The sequence below is a fragment of the Heterodontus francisci genome, chromosome 14 (assembly GCF_036365525.1).
Source record: "Heterodontus francisci isolate sHetFra1 chromosome 14, sHetFra1.hap1, whole genome shotgun sequence".
NCBI lineage: Eukaryota > Metazoa > Chordata > Chondrichthyes > Heterodontiformes > Heterodontidae > Heterodontus > Heterodontus francisci.
In genome coordinates this window covers 55,967,051-55,986,392 of record NC_090384.1, presented here as the reverse complement: position 1 = coordinate 55,986,392, position 19,342 = coordinate 55,967,051, and the positions used below count along the sequence as shown (strand labels likewise).

Sequence of the window (19,342 nt, the reverse complement as noted above, 5' to 3'; positions counted from 1 at the left end):
TCACTTCAGACTACTAGAAAAGATTGGATGCCCACCAAAGCTACTAAGTATCATCACCTCATTCCATGACAATATGAAAGGCACAATTCAACATGGTGGCTCCTCATCAGAGCCCTTTCCAATCCTGAGTGGCGTGAAACAGGGCTGTGTTCTCGCGCCCACACTTTTTGGGATTTTCTTCTCCCTGCTGCTTTCACATGCGTTCAAGTCCTCTGAAGAAGGAATTTTCCTCCACACAAGATCAGGGGGCAGGTTGTTCAACCTTGTCCGTCTAAGAGCGAAGTCCAAAGTACGGAAAGTCCTCATCAGGGAACTCCTCTTTGCTGACGATGCTGCTTTAACATCTCACACTGAAGAGTGCCTGCAGTGTCTCATCGACAGGTTTGCGGCTGCCTGCAATGAATTTGGCCTAACCATCAGCCTCAAGAAAACGAACATCATGGGGCAGGACGTCAGAAATGCTCCATCCATCAATATTGGCGACCACGCTCTGGAAGTGGTTCAAGAGTTCACCTACCTAGGCTCAACTATCACCAGTAACCTGTCTCTGAATGCAGAAATCAACAAGCGCATGGGTAAGTCTTCCACTGCTATGTCCAGACTGGCAAAGAGAGTGTGGGGAAAATGGCGCACTGACATGGAACACAAAAGTCCGAGTGTATCAGGCCTGTGTCCTCAGTACCTTGCTCTATGGCAGCGAGGCCTGGACAACATATGTCAGCCAAGAGCGACGTCTCAATTCATTCCATCTTCGCTGCCTCTGGAGAATACTTGGCATCAGGTGGCAGGACCGTATCTCCAACACAGAAGTCCTCGAGGCGGCCAACATCCCCAGCTTGTACACACTACTGAGTGGCGCTTGAGATGGCTTGGCCATGTGAGCTGCATGGAAGATGGCAGGATCCCCAAGGACACATTGTACAGCGAGCTCGCCACTGGTATCAGACCCACCAGCCGTCCATGTCTCCGCTTTAAAGACGTCTGCAAACGCGACATGAAATCCTGTGACATTGATCACAAGTCGTGGGAGTCAGTTGCCAGCGTTCGCCAGAGCTGGCGGGCAGCCATAAAGACAGGGCTAAAATGTGGCGAGTCGAAGAGACTTAGTAGTTGGCAGGAAAAAAGACAGAGGCGCAAGGGATGAGCCAACTGTGCAACAGCCCCGACAAGCAAATTTCTCTGCAGCATCTGTGGAAGAGCCTGTCACTCTAGAATTGGCCTTTATAGCCACTCCAGGCGCTGCTTCACAAACCACTGACCACCTCCAGGTGCGTATCCAATGTCTCTCGAGATAAGGAGGCCCAAAAAGAATTGCACTGTACAATGAGCAGAAGAAAAATGCTGCATGCTCCCTTTTGCCTAATTTTAAAAAGATGGAAATATGCATATTAAATAACTTCAAAGTGTGGAATGACTGCCTTTTAAATGTGAATTTAGTCTAAGATGTTTCAAGATCTTGAAATGGTGAATTAAAACTGTTACTTATTTTGGCCCTTGTCCAACGTGTTTTTAGTCATTTGTCTTAATTATCAAATTACATGTTAAAGATGGTACTGTAATAGAAATGATCATTTCCACCTTTTGATGTTTGTAAGTTTCTAAGTCCAAGAGATGCAAACTTGAACACAACTGGAGAATAACTAGCCTCGCCTAAATTCTTCACCAAATCTGATTCATCAAGCTGTCCTGAAACGCACACATACTTCAGCTAAATCCTCCAATTGCATCCACATTACTCAAGTGGAGAAGGACAACCTGTGTCTTTTCTCGATGTTGCACTGCCTTTTCAAACCCCTTTCCCCCTCTCCATCCAGCTCTAACCATGAAGAGATCAAGGATTTCATTTACTCTAAGATCTATTTAGTTGCCTTGGCTGATCCTGCCTCCTCTTCCCACCCTACTGACTACCCTGATCCCTCTGTAGTTTATTTCCAATCTCCCTGCACTCTCCAAGTGAATCTGTTCTGTGAGGTTCACTCTTGCTCTTGGTCCTTTCCCCATCCAATCCTGGACCACTTGCTTGTGGATGCAATTGGTTACTGTTTTTCTTTAGCCACTTTCCATCCTTCTTTCACCCTGCTGCTTTAAATAATCTACCATTATCTCATCTGTACTCCCTGCTACTGCCATACAAATCCCCTTTCATCCTGAATGGCTTTGACTTGCATCCCAGCTCTATGCCCATCTTTTCCTAAAACACACTTTAGTCTGGCTTGTGCTTTACCCACAGCATCATCCTTGGAAAAGTCACAATGTATATTCACGGTGACTGATTGTGTTCCCCCTTCTTGTCCTCCTAGATCTCTGCATAGCATTCAATGCAGTTGACTACGCCATCATTTTCTGTTGTTTCTCCAGTTGCCCTAATCAATAGCATTGCTCTTGCATGGTTCCGCTACTACCTGTCCAACAGAGCCATTGTATCTCCAGCAACGACCTCCCTTCCCACCTCTATGGTCACTTCTGGGATGTGTCAAGGCCCTAACCTCCCTGCTGCACTTTGACATGATTCACAGTGACTGGTTGTCATTTGCATAATCACCACCACCCAGATCTACCTACCAGCTACTTGCTTTGATCTTTAGATCATTTCTGTGTTCAAGCATTAGTTAGAATTTCCTCCATCTGAATGTCAGAAAGACAGAACCATTGTTTTAAGCCCCTGTTTTAGAATCCACTCCCTGGCCACTGATTTCAATCCAGGGTTGAGTTCTAAACTCCCATGTCCTGTTCATCACCAAAATTCTTTCTTCTGCCTTTTAAATGTCACCTGCCTCTCTCCTGACCTCACCCGTGCTGTCACTTAAATCGATATCCATGCTTTTGTTGCCTCTAGACTTGGTTTCTCCAGTGCTCTTGTTGGTCTCCACTTTTTTAATAGACGACAACTTGTTCAAAGCTCAGTTGCGCATACCTTTACCTGATTCGGTTCTTGAACTACCCAATCCTCACGACTCTCAATGTACTGAATTTAAATGCCTGGCCCTTACCTTCAAAACTTCATGACCTTATTTTGGCCTATCTGGTCAACCGTATGCAGCTCTGTGCCTCCTCCTGCACCCTTTTGTTCTCCTACTCTTGCTTTCTGTGTATACCTCCCCTCCCACCATTGGTGACAGAGCCTTTAGCTGTCTTGGCCCTACTTAGTGAAACTTTGCCTCGCTGCTTCTCCATCTGTTTTTAAAAGTCTTCCTAAAACCCATCTTCTTGTACAAATCTTTGTTCACTTCTCCAAGCTCGCCCAGCATAGCTCAGCATCCCTTTTTTTTTATAAAGGAAAATAACTTCCTCTGTATAATTTGGCAAATATTTTTATATTGAAGGTACTATATAAATGTAAATTATAGTTGTATTCAACACCTGCTAAACTATACAGAGTGCACAAAATGCAATTTTATGTTCTTTTCAGATTGATACTAACAAGGACCGGTTAATATCTGTTGATGAATTTCTCAATGCTTCAGAAAAGAAGGAGTTTGTGGATGCAGAAAATTGGGAGGTGAGGAGTCATGTGAAACAAGTGGCAAAAGGTCTCCTGTGAAGTCTGTAGTTCAGTCCAATCTAACACTGTTTGTTGTGACCACAGGCTATGATGTACTTTCCAATTTTATGTTAAGTTTGAAAGTGATGTAGTCCAATCTGAAACTAGGGTCTTAAATCTAAATAATGGAAACTACGAAAGTATGAGGGGCAAATTGGCTGTGGTAGATTGGGAAACTACATTAAAAGGTATGACAGTCGACAGGCAATGGCTGGCATTTAAAGAATTAATACATGGTTTACAACAAGTTTACATTCCTTTGAGGCATAAAGACCCAGCAGGAAAAGTAATCCAATCATGGCGAAGAAGAGAAGTTAGTGTATTAGATCAAAGGAAGAGGCTTATAAAGTTGCCAAAAAATTAGTAAGCCTGAGGATTGGGAACATTTTAGAATTCAACAGAGGAAGACCAAGAAACTGGTAAATTGGAATATGAAAGTAAAGTAGCGAGAAACATACAACAGTCTGTAAAAGCTTCAACAGGTATGTAAAAAGGAAAAGATGAGGAAAGAAAATGTGGGCCTAATACAGGCAGAGACTGGAGAATTTATAATGGTAAGTAAAGAAAAGACAGAGAAACTAAACAAATACTTTGTGTTTGTCTTCACGGAGGAAGATGTAAAAAAAAAACTTCCCAGGAATACTAGAGAACCAAGGGACTAGTGAGAATGGGAAACTGAAAGAAATTAATATGAGTTAACAAAAGTAGTACTGGAGAAATTAATGGGACTGAAACTGGATCAGTCCCTGGACCTGATGATCTACATCCCAGAGTGTTGAAAAAGGTGGCTGTAGAGATAATAGATGCGTTGTTGGTCATCTTTCAAAATTCTATAGATTCTAGAGTGGTTCCTACAGATTGGAAAGTAGCAAATGTAACCCCACTATTTAAGAAAGGAGGGAGAGAGAAAATGGGGAACTACAGACCTGTTAGCCTGACATCAGTCACAGGTAAAATGCTAGAATCTATTATTATGGATGTAATTACTGGATGTGTGAACAAGAAGAAAATAATGGTAGGATTGGGCAGAGTCAATGTGGATTTATGAAAGGGAAATCATGTTTGACAAACCTGTTGGAGTTTTTTCAGGGCATAACTAGCAGAAGATATAAGGGGGAGCCGGTGGATGTGTTGTATTTGGATTTTCAGAAGGCTTTTGATAAGGTTCCACATAAGTTAATAAGCAAAATTAGAACACATGGGATTGGGGGTAATATACTGACATGGATTGAAAATTGGTTAATGGACAGAAAACAGAGTAGGAATAAACAGGTCTTTCTCAGGTTGGCAGGCTGTGATGAGTGAGGTACTGCAAGGATCAGTGCTTTGGCCCCAATTATACACCATCTATATCAATGATTTGGGTGTGGGGTCCAAATGTAATATTTCCAAGTTTGCTCTTGACACAAAACGAGGTGGGAATATGACTTGTGAGGAAGTTGCAAAGTGGCGTCAGGGGATTGAGACAGGTTAAGTGAGTGGGCAAGAACATAGCAGATTGAATATAATGTGGAAAAATGTGAAGTTATCCACATTGAAGGCGTATGGCATGCTTGCCTTCATCGGCCGAGGCATTGAGTACAAGAGGTGGGACGTCATGTTACAGTTGTACATAACGTTGGTTACGCCGCATTTGGAGTACTGTGTGCAGTTCTGGTCGCCGCACTACGGGAAAGATGTGATTAAGCTAGAGAAGTTGCAGAAAAGATTCACAAGGATGTTGCCTGGTTTGGAGGGCTTGAGTTATAAAGAGAGATTGGATAGGCTGGGTCTGTTTTCCCTGGAGCGAAGGAGGTTGAGAGGGGACATGATAGAGGTATATAAAATTATGAGAGATATAGATAGGATAGATGGCCAGAGTCTGTTTCCCATGGTAGGGGTGACTAAAACTCGAGGGCATAGATTTAAGGTGAGAGGGAGGAGGTTTAAAGGGGATCAAAGGGGTCAATTTTTCACACAAAGAATGGTGGGTATCTAGAATGATCTGCCTGAGGAGGTGGTGGAGGCAGGAACAGTAGCAACATTTAAGAGGCATCTGGACAGGTACTTGAATGAGCAAGGCATAGAAGGATATGGAATTAATGCAGGCAGGTGGGATTAGTATAGATAAGCATTATGGTCGGCATGGACGCGGTGGTCCGAAGGGCCTGTTTCTATGCTGTACGACTCTATGACTCTATTGTTCCCTTAGGGGCTTGTTCAGGAGAAATCATGGGGATTGAGGAAATGGCAGAGGCATTTAACAAATATTTTGTGTCTGTCTTCACAGTAGAAGACACCAGTTCCATACCAGAAATAGGCAGTAACCTAGGGGCTAAAAAGAGTGAGGAAATTAAGGATATTGATAGACTCATAGTCATTCAGTTATACAGCACAGAAACAGGGCCTTCGGCCCACCATGTCCATGCTGGCCTATCGATTCTAATCCCATTTTCCAGCACTTGGCCCATCGCCTTGTATGTTATGACGTTTCAAGTGCTCATCTAAATACTTCTTAAATGTTGTGAGGGTTCCTGCCTCTACCACCCACTCAGGCAGTGTGTTCCAGATTCCAACCACCTTCCGGGTGAAATTGTTTTTCTCCAAATCGCCTTTAAACCTTCTGCCCCTTACCTTAAATTTATGGCCCCTGGTTATTGACACCTCTACTAAGGGAAAAAAGTTTCTTCCTATCTACCCTATCTATGCCCCTCATAATTTTGTATACCTCAATCAGGTCTCCCCTCAGCCTTCTGTGTTCTAAGGAAAACAACCCTAGCCTTTTCAGTCTCTCTTCATGGTTGAAATGCTCCAGTCCAGGCAACATCCTGGTGAATCTCCTCTGCACCCACTCCAGGGCAATCACATCCTTCCTATTGTGTGGTGCCCAAAACTGTACACAGTACTCCAGCTGTGGCCTAACCAGTGTTTTATACAGCTCCAAAATAACTTCCCTGCTCTTATATTCTATGCCTTGGCTAATAAAGGCAAGTATCCCATATGCCTTCCTAACCACCTTATCTACCTGTGTTGCTGCCTTCAGTGATCTACGGACAAGTACATCAAGGTCCCTCTGACCTTCTGTACTTCCTAGAGTCCTATCAACCATTGTACATTCCCTTGCCTTGTTAGTTCTCCCAAAATGCATCACCTCATCCAAGTCAGAAACTCTAGAGTCTGCAGATAAGTGTCTTTAAGCCACTTTATATACAAGATCGGAAAAGAAAGCAATGATGGGTTACTGAAATATTGCAAACAGTTGAGCAGGACTCACTTTATGGCTCTTTGCCCAATGCAACAGACACACCATTAAGATATTGTCCTGTGAACCAACCTTTAATCTGGGAAAGTTGTTTTTGGCTATTACAAGGTTGATGTATCTTCTCAGCTGTGAAGAAGCTGAATCACCCAAGAAGGATCCTTGCATACTGGAACCTCCACTTCCAAAGAAACTATTGCTTATCAGCCGAGATACCTGAGGGACTAAAATCTGACCAGTCCCCAGGACCAGATGGCCTGCATCCTAGGGTTCCAAAAGAGATAGCTGCAGACATAGAGGATGCCCTGGCTATGATTTTTCCAGAATTCCTTAGATTCAGGGTTGATCCTGCCAGATTAGAATTTAGGAAACGTTACACCACTTTTCTAGAAAGGAGATAGAGAGAAAACAGGGAACTATAGGCCAGTTAGCCTAACATCAGGGAAGATGCTGGAAACTATTATTAAAGATGTCTTAACATTGCACTTGGAAAAGCATAGTATGATTAGAATGAGCCAGCGTGGTTTTACTATTGCTACACAGACTGTAGACCATATGGTCTACCTCTCCTATTTCTTATGTTCTTGCGTTTGGTAGGAAAAACAGGAATGCAGAGTATTTCTTTAAATGGTGAGAGACTGGGAAGTGTTGATGTCCAAAGAGACCTGCCTGTCTTTATTCATAAGTCACTCAAAGCTAACATACAGGTGCAGCAAGCAATTAGGAAGGCAAATGGTATGTTGGCCTTTATTGCAAGACGATTTGAGTACAGGAGTAAAGAAGTCTTGTTGCAATTGTATAGAGCCTTGGCGAGACTGCAGCTGGAGTATTGTGTACAGTTTTGGTCTCCTTACCTAAGGAAGGATATCCTTGCCATAGAGGGAGTGCAACAAAGGTTCACCAGCCTAATTCCTGGGATGGCGGGATTGTCCTATGAGAAGTTGAGGAGACTAAGCCTATATTTTCCTAAAATTTAGAAGGTGAGAGGTGATCTCATCAAAGCATACAAAATTCTTACATGCTCGACAGGGCAGATGCAGGAAGGATGCTTCCCCTAGCTGGGGTGGGGGAGGGGGGGGGGTGGTTCTAGGACCTTGGGGATGCAATCTCCGAATAAGAGGACTGAAATGAGGAGGAATGTCTTCACTGAGGGTGGTGATTCATTGGAATTGTCTACCCCAGAGGGCTGTGGAGGCTCAGTCATTGAGTATGTTCCAGACAGATTGATAGATTTGTAGATATTAAAGATATCAAGGGATATGGGGGGTAGTGCAGGAAAATGGTGTTGAGGTAGATGATCAGCCATGATCTAGTTGAATGGCGGAGCAGGCTCGAGGGGCTGAATGGCCTACTCCTCCTATTTCTTATGTTCCTTTGTAATTGTTGGGGAGGGGGATGGTGGGGGAGTACAGGACTTATTCATTGTTTGTCCAGAAGTACAATATTCTTGCCGATGGTTTTATTTACTGTATGTCTATAATATTACATTAGAATTGTAGCCCAGTTGTCATTTTTCCTTCGTGCCTTTTTGCTGGAGATAGGATATTACTACACGTCTTAAGGAAGTGTTGCAGAATAGACGGGGTGGAAATGGCACTGCTTGATCACCTGGCTCCCTAAACCTTATGTTTGTTAGGGATGAGCCGAGACAGAAATGGACTTTGTGTTTGCTGCCATCTATGAACCCATTTTATCTCATTATTTCAAACATGCCAGCAATTGTGAACTTGTTTGATTTCAGGCAAAATGTAATTCAAAGTAATAGCTTAACTTTTCCCCTCCCATAACTAGTAACTACACATAGGTTGAAGATGCTTGCCAGTTTGACTTCTGTGTGCTTTTATTGTGTCTTGTTCTTCAGACCCTAGATGAGCAGCAGCTTTATTCAGAAGATGAGCTGCAGGGGTTTGAGAGACGACTGTCTGAGCAGGAGCATGAACTGAGGATGAAATCAGATGATCTGTTGAAACAGCGTGAAGAACTGCAGTTTCAACAAGACCAGCTTCAGGCCCAAAAATTTGAATTCCAACAGGTAAACCTCTTGTGTTCATCTAGTTTCCCTTGAAGTGCATCTATCCTCTTCACCTGAACTACTCCTTATGACAGTGATGGCCACACCCCATCAAAGAATTTAAAAAAAAAACGAACCACTTTTTGCCAGTCAAGTTATGGCGGCGGAGAGGGAACAGCTTCAAGAAAATTCCTTGCCCAAAAGTGTGAGCCTTGTGAATTGGACATTATTTTTGGTCAGCAGAGGACACTATTTGCTTTCTAAACTGATGACAAGAAATAGAAAATGCTTAAATGTGGCACAATTTGGTCCAGGTTATGAGGTGGAGAAGCTTAGGGAGTGATTATAGAGCTTTAGGGTCTTGGCAGCTGAAGGTATGGTCGTCAGTAGTGGAGTGATGGAAATTGGGGATGCTCGAGGCCAGAATTAGAGGAGCGCAGATATCCTCAGAGGGTTATAGGATGGAAAAGATGAGAGATAGGCAGGGAGGAGGCCATGGAGGGATATCACAATGAGAAATGCAGCAGAGGTTGATGCAAAAAGTACTAACAGGAAGGTGGCATGCACATTAGCGTTTGATTGCTGCACAAGATGAAGGGAGTCCTGGTGAATATAGAATCATACTATGTTATAGCAGAGAAATAGGTCATTCAGCCCATCAAATCTGTGCCAGAGATACAGCTGGCTCAACTATCAACAGCCCTGTAAGGCCAGTGAATGGGATTTTGTTCAATGTTCTCTCTAAGCTGCGCAGCCACACAGCAACATAAAAGTACTCTTTCAAGCCGAGCAAAAGTCAACCCCTTCAAGTTACCAAGTGTGCATGGAAGTGCAAAAATAATTAAAGGGCCCATGCACTTCAATGAATCAACTGTGCAGAAAAAAAATTACTTAAAGGGTATGTTGATTCAGTTTCAGACAAGTTTTATCTTTGTATTCCACAAAGTATAGTTGTAGTTACCATCCACCTCCTTGAGTTACCTCATTGAATACAACTGATGACTTGCTAGAAGCTTGCAGTTCAGAGTCAACCAGGCGCAATAAGGAGGCTTCTTGAAATCTCAATGAAAGAAGTGGCTGTTAAGATAGTTATTCATGTAGTCTTAGCAGGCATCACAGATAGTTTGGAGAACTGCAGAGCAAGATGGAAGCTGGCTACACTATGCTCTCATGAAGATGATGAAGGGGTAGGCGGTGAGTTTGTGCGAAATCCTAGAGTATAAGACCTTCTTTGTCCATTTACAGGATGTGGGTGTCACTGGCATGGCCAGTATTTATTGCCCATCCTTAATTCCCTGAGAAGGTGGTGGTGAATCACCTCTTTGAATACAACTGAGCAATTTGCTAGAACGTGCAGTTAAAGAGTCAACCACATCGCTGTGGGCCTGGAGTCACAAATAGACCAGACTGGGTAAGGAGGGCAGATTTCCTCACCTGAAAGACATTGGTGAACCCAAATGGGTCTTTACAACAATCTCATACTAGCATTTTAGTTCAGATTTATTTAATTAATTGAATTTTAAATCATCAGTTGCTGTGGTGGGATTTGAACTTGTGTTTCTAGATCATTCATCCAGGCCTCTCGGTTACAACTCCAGTAATATAACCACTTACTGCTACCATATATGAGACCAGTAAAGAAACAAATGATTGGTCTATAGGAGATGTAAATGGGAATAGCAGAATCATTACATCCATCTTTTGTTTCTTTACTTGTCTCATTCCAACCCTCTTTATGTCTTGCACCATCATCCTTTTGTCATTTAATCTCTCCTGCTTTCCACCCAATCACAGACATTAACTTTTGTTTTTATCGTACTGCACACTCACCACCCCTCCCCCCCCCCCCCCCCCCCCCCAACTCCCCACCACCCCTTTCCCTGCCTCTGTACTTGGTTAAAACCTGTTGCACCTCTAACTTTTTCCAGTTCTGATGGAAGGTCGTAGACCTGAAATGCTAACTTTATTTTTTCACAAAGACTGCGTGACCATTTTTCTGTTTTTGTATAATTTCCAGCATCCACAGTATTGTGCTGTGGTATCATTTGCTACTTTTTAGACTTTTGCCATTGCTAAACCTTTTATAAAAGCAAACCATAGCAAACAATTTTGAGTAAGGGTTGTCATTAAAGATGCCTGTATTGAAATACAAATGCCAGGAATTTATGCTAAACCTGTATAAAACACCCGTTTGGCCCCAGCTGCATTATTATGGCCAATTCTATACACGATTGGCAAAAGAACCAGAGCGGACATGAGGAAGAGCTTTATTATGCAGCAGATGTTTAGAACTTGGAATGCACTAATTGGGTGGTGGAAGTCGACTGAATAGTTACCTTCAAAAGTGAATTGGATAAACAGTTGAAGGAGAAAAAAATGCAGCGATATGGGGAAAAGATCAGGGGAGTGGAATTAACTGGCTCTGAAAAAAAGCCGATACAGCCTTGCTGGGATTTTATGTGGTGTTCCTTGCTGGACTTGGGCAAGGATTAGATGCTCCCTACAATTTGCTCTGCAAATTAGAGTTGTTCCTGGTAGTTGTAGTGAATCTGAGAAATTCTGTTAGCAGCTGATCTCTATCCCATGTCCTTTAAGCTAAAACCAGTCTGTTGCTGCTGATGGTAAGATTTTCTCTTCAAAGACCTAAGGATGAAGGGAAAACTACTGGGAGATTACTTAATATGACACCATGTGATAGTGAAAGGACAGTATTCTGTCAGAGCCTGGATAGTAATCCATCTCATATTTATGGATTGGAGATTCTCCCAGCAGACCCAATGTCTGGTGTGGGTCTACAGCAAAAGATACAAAATTTGCAAGAATGTCTGTTCTAGGAAATTGAATAATTAACACACAGCATGTAGCGGGAACTCTACGGAGTCCTTGTTAACATTATTTGGGCCAAGTATTGCGCTTTATTCAGTCTCCACCTTGATCTGGGAGTGCTTGGTAAGTGTAAAAATATTTCTGTGCCCAAGTTAATAAATGTGGGGGCAGGGAGGGATTTTGTGTTCCTTTATTACTTCCAGTAAGCTCGGTGAGCAAAATGATCACCAAGTTTAACTTTTTGTAATTTTTTTTTTAAAGAGTTTGACTTTTTTTCAATATCAAATCCAATAGGCTGTACAGCATCTGGAACAGCAGAAACAGACCCAGAAAGTTCATTCTCCAGCAGGACCTCATGGAGAACTCCAGTTCCACCAAGGTTTGTAGATCACTGATACAGATCAGTGTGACCAGTAAGTCATTCCATCTCTATCTGCTTTCATTTTCATAATTATGCTTAAATCACGTTATTTAAATCTACCATCTGATGCAGGATTTTTCTTTATCTTTTACTTGCATACCAAAATCAAATTATTTTGGTCTGTGAGGCTGGAGAAAAAGAGATGTCCAAGTTCCACTTTCACTAAATCTGTTTTGTTTTAAACCAGAATCTTTTTGGCAAAGGATTAGGAACTGTGCAGGTGCAAGGGGATTTGGGTGTTCCAGTACACAAATCACTAAAAGCTAGTGCACAGATACAAAAAGTATTCGAAGGTTATTAAAATGTGGGCCTTTATCTCAAAGATGTTGGAACACTAATGTCATGATGTTTCAGTTGTGTGGAGTATTGGTCAGACCCTATTGGAGTACTGCATTCAGTCTTGGGCACTGCACCTTGGGAAAGATACATCATTCGTGGAGTGGGTACAGCATAGATTCACAGAATACCAGAGCTTAGAGTTCAATTATGAGGATAGGTTGCATAAACTTGGCGTGCATCCCTTGAGTTCAGAGCAATGTAGGGTGATCTAACTGAGGTGTTTGAAATGATAAAATGACTTGCTAGGGTATATACAGAGAAGCTGTTTCTTCTGTTGGGAGGAATCCAGAACAAGGAGACACAATCTTCAATTTAGAGCTAGGAGTGAAATCAGGAAGTACTTTCCACATGGTAGTGAAAATCTGGAATTCTCTTCCCTGAAAGGTTGTGATTCCTTGGTTATTTGCACTTTTCAACACTGAAATCAACAGATTTTTGTTAGGTAAGGGTATCAAGAAATATGGATCAAAGGTGGGTAAATAGAGTTGAAGTACACATCAGCCATGATGTAATTAAGTGAAGGAACAGGCTCCAGTTACTGAATGGCCTACTCCTGTATACATGTTCCAAACTGAAGACTTTCAGTACATTTTATTCCATGAGATTTGGGTAGTGTGTGTAATGGACTACTGGGAAAGCAGCACCCTTTTTGCTCTACTGTCCAATATACTCGGCTTGTGACTGGCTCCGTGAGGTGTAAGCTTCAGGAGTCATCAGTACAAACACCAGGCTGACAGCAATGTTGGAGGCCCCTGTTTTGCATATTTTGCTGTGTTGATTTCCTCTTAAGTGCTACTTTTGCTGGAATGATAGCTTCCTGGCTGATTTTTGTTGTGTTCCATGTTTGTTTTCATAGGCACAGAACAAGCAGCTCCTCCAGGAAATGCCCAGACTGTGCTACCAGGCCATGACCAACCACAAAACTTAAATCAACCAGCTGCACCTGGACAGGATCATCCTCCTCAATAATTATCTTGCCTCCAGGATTTGGGCTAACACATGAGTTCCTGAGTGTCTTTCTTTGGGTCCAAATGACCATTGCTCCAATCCAATAATTTTTGTTGCTGTTTAATCCTTTTAACTTTGCACAATATGTGGAGACCACTGTGTTTGCAAGCATCTTGTTCAAGGAGGTTATTGAAACTCTCGTGCAGATATTTAGTTTTCCAACAAAGATGATTTATTTAAGGTCGTGTTTCAGCAGAGCCTTGAGCAGAATTTCACTTAAACCCCCCCACCCGAACTGAGATCTGAGATTTACTTGTGAATTGAAAGTGTCATAGAGCCTAACTCCAGTCAGGTTGTGAGCACTTGGAAAGTATTTTCCAAGTAAATATTTCCAAGAGATTATTTAGTGTGTTAGTAATTAAAGTGGAGATGGTTTAAGGGGTTCTGTTAATGAGTACAAGAGGAGAAATGTAGTTAGTATTTTGAGGTTATAAGTAGAAGAGGTATTTATCTTGTATGTGAGCGCCTGTTAGAGATTTTGGAATACGATCATGCTGTTGGACCAGTGCCACTGCCATGATATTCAGTGCCAGCTACCTATCTCCAGCTACAATTCTTCTTTCTTTCTCTAGTTGTCAGTTTCCAGTACCCTGCCAGACTGATGAGCGATAGAGACAGTCCTCTCAATGAAAATATTCTGAGACTGTCTTTTTCCATCGGCTTTCTAAAATTGGGCTTAAATCCGTACTATCACCATTACGGATGTCCAAATCTGTTGTTGTTCCACAAAAATCCAAAAATTCTAATAGACTGATATGTATTACCAAATAGCAGTTACTGATTCAGCAACTGTCAGCACATTCTTTAATCCAGAATAGAAGCTTACTAATATTTCAAAATACATTATTTATCTTTTAGTCAAAAAGCATTACATTAGAATAAATGCTCATAATGTTGAATATAGGTGTTTTGTTTGGTGCTGGACTGCCTTTACTCATGAACTTGAAGCAAGTTTTGAGTTCTGAGCATTTTAAATTTGTTAAAGAACACCAGTATTCACTGGCTAACAGTAAATTATCAACGTACACAACAGAACCACTTAAGTACAAAAGTGTTCTCAAAAGCTAAACGTATGGTACTTTAAAAAGCCATGTTTGTAAAGTGCAACATTAAAATATAATTTTTTAAACTGTGGCGCAGTGGTTAGCACCGCAGCCTCACAGCTCCAGGGACCCGGGTTCGATTCTGGGTACTGCCTGTGCGGAGTTTGCAAGTTCTCCCTGTGTCTGCGTGGGTTTTCTCCGGGTGCTCCGGTTTCCTCCCACATCCAAAGACTTGCAGGTGATAGGTAAATTGGCTGTTATAAATTGCCCCTCGTGTAGGTAGGGAATATGGGATTACTGTAGGGTTAGCATAAATGGGTGTTGTTGGTCGGCACAGACTCGGTGGGCCGAAGGGCCTGTTTCAGTGCTGTATCTCTAAATACAAAAATAAAATAAATCACCTAATCATGTTCTGATTCTAATGTGTATTAGAAAATAAAAAGATATAGAATCTAATCCTTGTTTGATTTTTGGAGTGAAAATACAAACCATGCACACCCTGTATATGGTAACACTCGTGTATCTGTATTCAGCCAGGGCATATGCTATTTGTGTGGGAGTCAATGCCAGTTCACCTTCACTGGCACAGCTTGGATTCTGACTTTTCTGCCATCATTGGAATGCAGATTGACCTACATTATAGAGAACAGATATTAAGTCTGCAGCAATAGGTGTTTGAATGTTGCATTTTACCATGTAAACTATTTGTTGGATAACATTAGAGGCCTGAGGATTATAGACAGATTTTATTTTAACATTTCCAGCTTTATTTAAATTAAAAAGCTGCTTCTCACAGCATTTACATTCTGAGTGTCTTAATGAAATTCAATGTTTGGCTTGAGGTAGTGAATCACCAATGCCCTATTACCTCATCAACTGGGGGTGGGCCCAAATATGCACTTATGATCCCTCCCTTAACATGCTAGATTTAGCTGCACCATTTTGAGGACATGTTAAATGAAGTCCAGATACTCTGTTGCAGAGGGAAACCAGAGGAGACTTACCTCAGCTTACAGGCCAGGTTCAGAATGGCAGAGGCCTGGAAGCTCACCTTCCCTCTCAATCGAAATTGCTGCATGGTGGCCAAGAAGGGAATTTTTAAAATATATATTTCAGAATTATGAATTGTTACAATTTGTTGCCAAAATGATCTTGCTGTCATTGGCGGCTGAGCTAGGTTTGAACTGATGACGTGGAACATTTCATAGTTAGGAGCATCTTTGGTGAGAATCAGCCATCACTGAATGTGTCCTTTTTGAGAACAGAGGAAACCATAAATTTAACACAAGGGGAGGTTGAATTCGGAGTTCAGATTGCTACACTTCCGTTAGTGGGGAGACTAAGTGATGTACTGGGTTGCATTGTTAGCTTGAGATCTTAATGCCTGGACTTCAGTCCAGCCCAAAGTGAAGATTTGGTCAGTATGCATCCTATTTGAAATGAGTTTGCAAATTGGTTGAATTTCTAGTAGGTGTGGATTCACAGCATAAAGCTGCCCCTAATGTGACAGTAATTGTCACTCATACTCACTGGCTGATGCAGGAAATACAAAATGTCTTGCAGATACAGCCAAGGGTGCTCTTGGGTGAAGATATATAGTTTGGGCACATAAAGGGGAGCTCTATTCTGTATCTAACTGTATTGCACCTGACCTGGGAATGCTTAATGTTGGTACTGAGTATTTAAGCTAGTAAAATGCTAAATAACCGAGCACCACATCCTTCAACTTGATGAGCATAAAATTCACTTAAATTAAGAAAATGCTATTGTGACCTGGAGTAGAATGACCTTCAGTTTCATTATGTACTATATTCAACGTTTCTTGATTTAATAAGTGCAATGTTTCATTTTCTGCTCATTCAAGTACAGCCTGTCCAAAGACATCTCTGCCACTACTGTGTACAGGTATTCCACTGCAATTTTGAAATCTGTTAAGCATTAACATTCAGACTTAAGTTCATTGTCTTAGCTCCAAAGGGAACATACTTTAAAATGTGTTAGTTGTATTTTTATTTGAATATTGTACTGTTTTTATTTTGTTTCGTGGTGCAATATTTGTGGATGAAAGGGTTTCAGTGTTAATTTCTTTCAGATCTGGTGTGTAAAAGAATTGCGTTTGAACATAAAGCAGAATATTTAAATTACTGATGTGCTTCTCTTTTGTTATTTGAGCCGATACTCGAGACGCCCCTTCTTGAGAAAATGTCTCTCTCCACATCAGTACTTTTTAAAACACATTTTGGCTTTGACGACTACACAGGGCTATTGGTGTGGTAAATGCAAAAGCCAGCATCTACAAACAACTAAGCAGTCCCATGACCAGCAAATCAGAGCAAAGCTCTATAGTGCAACCACATCCAGTTGATGAACAACTAGGCAACTAACATGAGGGAGGCAACTCCATGAACATCTCCATCCACAACCAGGAGTCAGTAACATGTCCGTACACGGACACCAGTGCCTGTAGTAAAATGTCGGTCTGAGGTTGCCATCCAGCCCACCAATCCTCTGTAGCTGACAGCGGGCTGCCTGTGGCTCAATTTTGATTGACATCTCTCCTATTAGTGTACGTCAGGTGGAGGCAGGACCTGGGTCTGGCGCATGGCAGCCACTTGTCTGTGATTGGTCACTGCTATGACTGACAGTGGGTTGCTTGGGTGGGATGACCACTGATTGGTAGATCGTGGTGCAGGCGCACTGGGGTCAGCCGCCCCTGTTGTTTCCGCGCAGTTCAGGGAGTGAGCGGGAATGGTTGCTTCAGGGGAACGGGGCAGAGAGCAGGAAGCAAGCCATAGGCACAAAAGAATTAGGAGCAGGAGTAGGCCATTTGGACCCTCATCAGGGCTGAACTGATTTCTCCACATTCCTGCCTGCCCCCAATAACCCTTGCTTATCAAGAATCAATCTACCTTTGCCTTAAAAATATTCAAAGCCTGCTTCCACTGCCTTTTCGAGGGAGAGAATTCCAAACTCTCCAAAATTTTCAACCCTCTGAGGGAAAATGTTTCTCCTCATCTCTGTCTTAAATGGGTGACCCCTTACTTTTAAACAGTGACCCCAGTTCTAGATTTTCCCACAAGCAGAACTATCCTTTCCACATCCACCCTGTCAAGATGCCTCAGGATCTTATATGTTTCAATCAAGTTGCCTCTTGCTCTTCACTCCAGTGGATGCAAGCCTATCCTGTCCAACCTTTCCTCGTAAGACAACTCGCCCATTCCAGGTATTCGTCTAGTAAACCTTCTCAGGACTGCTTCTAACACACTTACATCCTTCCTTAAATAAGGAGACCAATATTGTACACGTACTCCAGATGTGGTCTCACCAGCACAGAGCCAGAGGTGCAGCATGGAAGGAACACACTGAGAGTCTGGCAGCCTGTTAAACAAAAGTGGCCCAGGGAGCGGGGGATGGATATATGGCGGGGTGGGTGGGGATAGAGTGTGGTGAAAGAGAGGGGGATGGACACATAGGGGGAAGAGAAAGGGATCAAGATGACTCCTGACAGATGGACATCTATCGGAATTCTCCGCATTGCTATTTCAAGTATGCGGGCAGGCATTGATTACTTGCACAAGCAAAACCAGTGCCAGGTATCTCACTAAATAGGGAGAATTGTGTTTTAAGTCAGATTGTGCTTTTAATACACGAGGTTGGCTGTACACTTTATATACAAATTAATTGCCACCATGTCCATGGCTGAGAAAATAATTTTGTCAAATATCTGTGGTGCAACCTGTTGGTGCCTATCCCTGTCCTCAACCATAAGAATATCCACTGTGAGGCTAAACGGCAAGGCTAACATGTTTGCAAAGTCTTCAGTCAAAAGTGCTGATGGATGATCCTAATTTACTTCCACTTGATCACAGATACAAGTGTCCAGCTGATCAAATTCATTCCAGTGACACTAAGAAACTGCTAATTGCACTAAAAATAGAAAAGGCTATGGGTTCTGGCAACATTTTGGTTGCAATGCTGAAGACCTGTGCGCCAGAGCTAGGTGCTCCCTAACCAAGCTGTTCCAGTATAGTTATGATATTGGCTTCTGCAAAACAATGTGGATGATTGCCCTGCTATGTCCTATCCATAAAATAAAGGATAAATCTTCCCTCGCTAATTACTTCCCTATCCGCCTCCCAAACATGTGTAAAGTGATGGACAGAGTCATTAACAGGGCATTGATATAAAACCTACTCAAAACTTGCTCAGCAGTGCTCAGTTTGGGTTCCATCAGCATCAATTTGCTCCAGACTTCATTAGAGGTTAGAAAGAGACGTCGACGCAAGTTATGAATGTTTGAGGAGAGGTGCGAGTACTTCATCTTTGATAACAAGGTCAACTGAGTCTGGCACCAAGCAGTAGTCAAAGGGAAAACCCTCCAATGGCTGGAGTCATGTCTAACACGAGGGAGGAAAAAATGAAGAACCTACATTTCTAGAAAGATTCCTGTTGTCGGAGGCCAGTTACCATTGAAGCATCCTTGGCCCAACTATTTTCAGCTGTTTCATCAATGGCTACTTCATCATTTGGTCAATTGTTCACTTGACAATTCCAAGTGCTCAGCTCCATTCTCTGATAAGGAAGCAACTGATGTTGGACAACATGGAACTTTGACAAGTGCCAGATAATGATACTTTTGAACCTCCCCTTGACTTTCACTGGCACCACCATCATTGAGGCCTCCACTATCAATATTTTGGAGGTCACCATTGGTCATAAGTTTAATTGGACTACCCATGTTAACACCGGCTACAAGAGCAGTGCAGAGGCTGGGTACTCTGCAAAAAGTGCTCACCTGCAGACCCATCAAAGCCTATCCACCATTTACAAGACTCAAGACATTAAAATACTCAATATTAACCTGGCCTGACTCCAAATTCAACACCATCCAGAATAGTGCAGTTAACTTGGTTGT

The 19,342-nt window shown here is 42.3% G+C and overlaps 1 protein-coding gene across 5 annotated transcripts in view; it reads left to right on the top strand.

Moving 5' to 3' along the window:
- nucb2b (nucleobindin 2b) overlaps positions 1-16,571 on the top strand; it is a 68,205-nt gene extending 51,634 nt beyond the window's left edge. For all 5 annotated transcript variants that reach the window (XM_068046267.1, XM_068046265.1, XM_068046266.1 and 2 more), the window contains exons 10-13: positions 3,410-3,499; positions 8,641-8,811; positions 11,911-11,995; positions 13,233-16,571. In XM_068046267.1, coding sequence (XP_067902368.1) covers positions 3,410-3,499; positions 8,641-8,811; positions 11,911-11,995; positions 13,233-13,345 — 459 coding nt within the window. In that variant the 3' untranslated portion in view covers positions 13,346-16,571. The remainder of the gene's footprint in view (positions 1-3,409; positions 3,500-8,640; positions 8,812-11,910; positions 11,996-13,232) is intronic.
- The last annotated feature ends 2,771 nt before the right edge of the window (positions 16,572-19,342 follow it).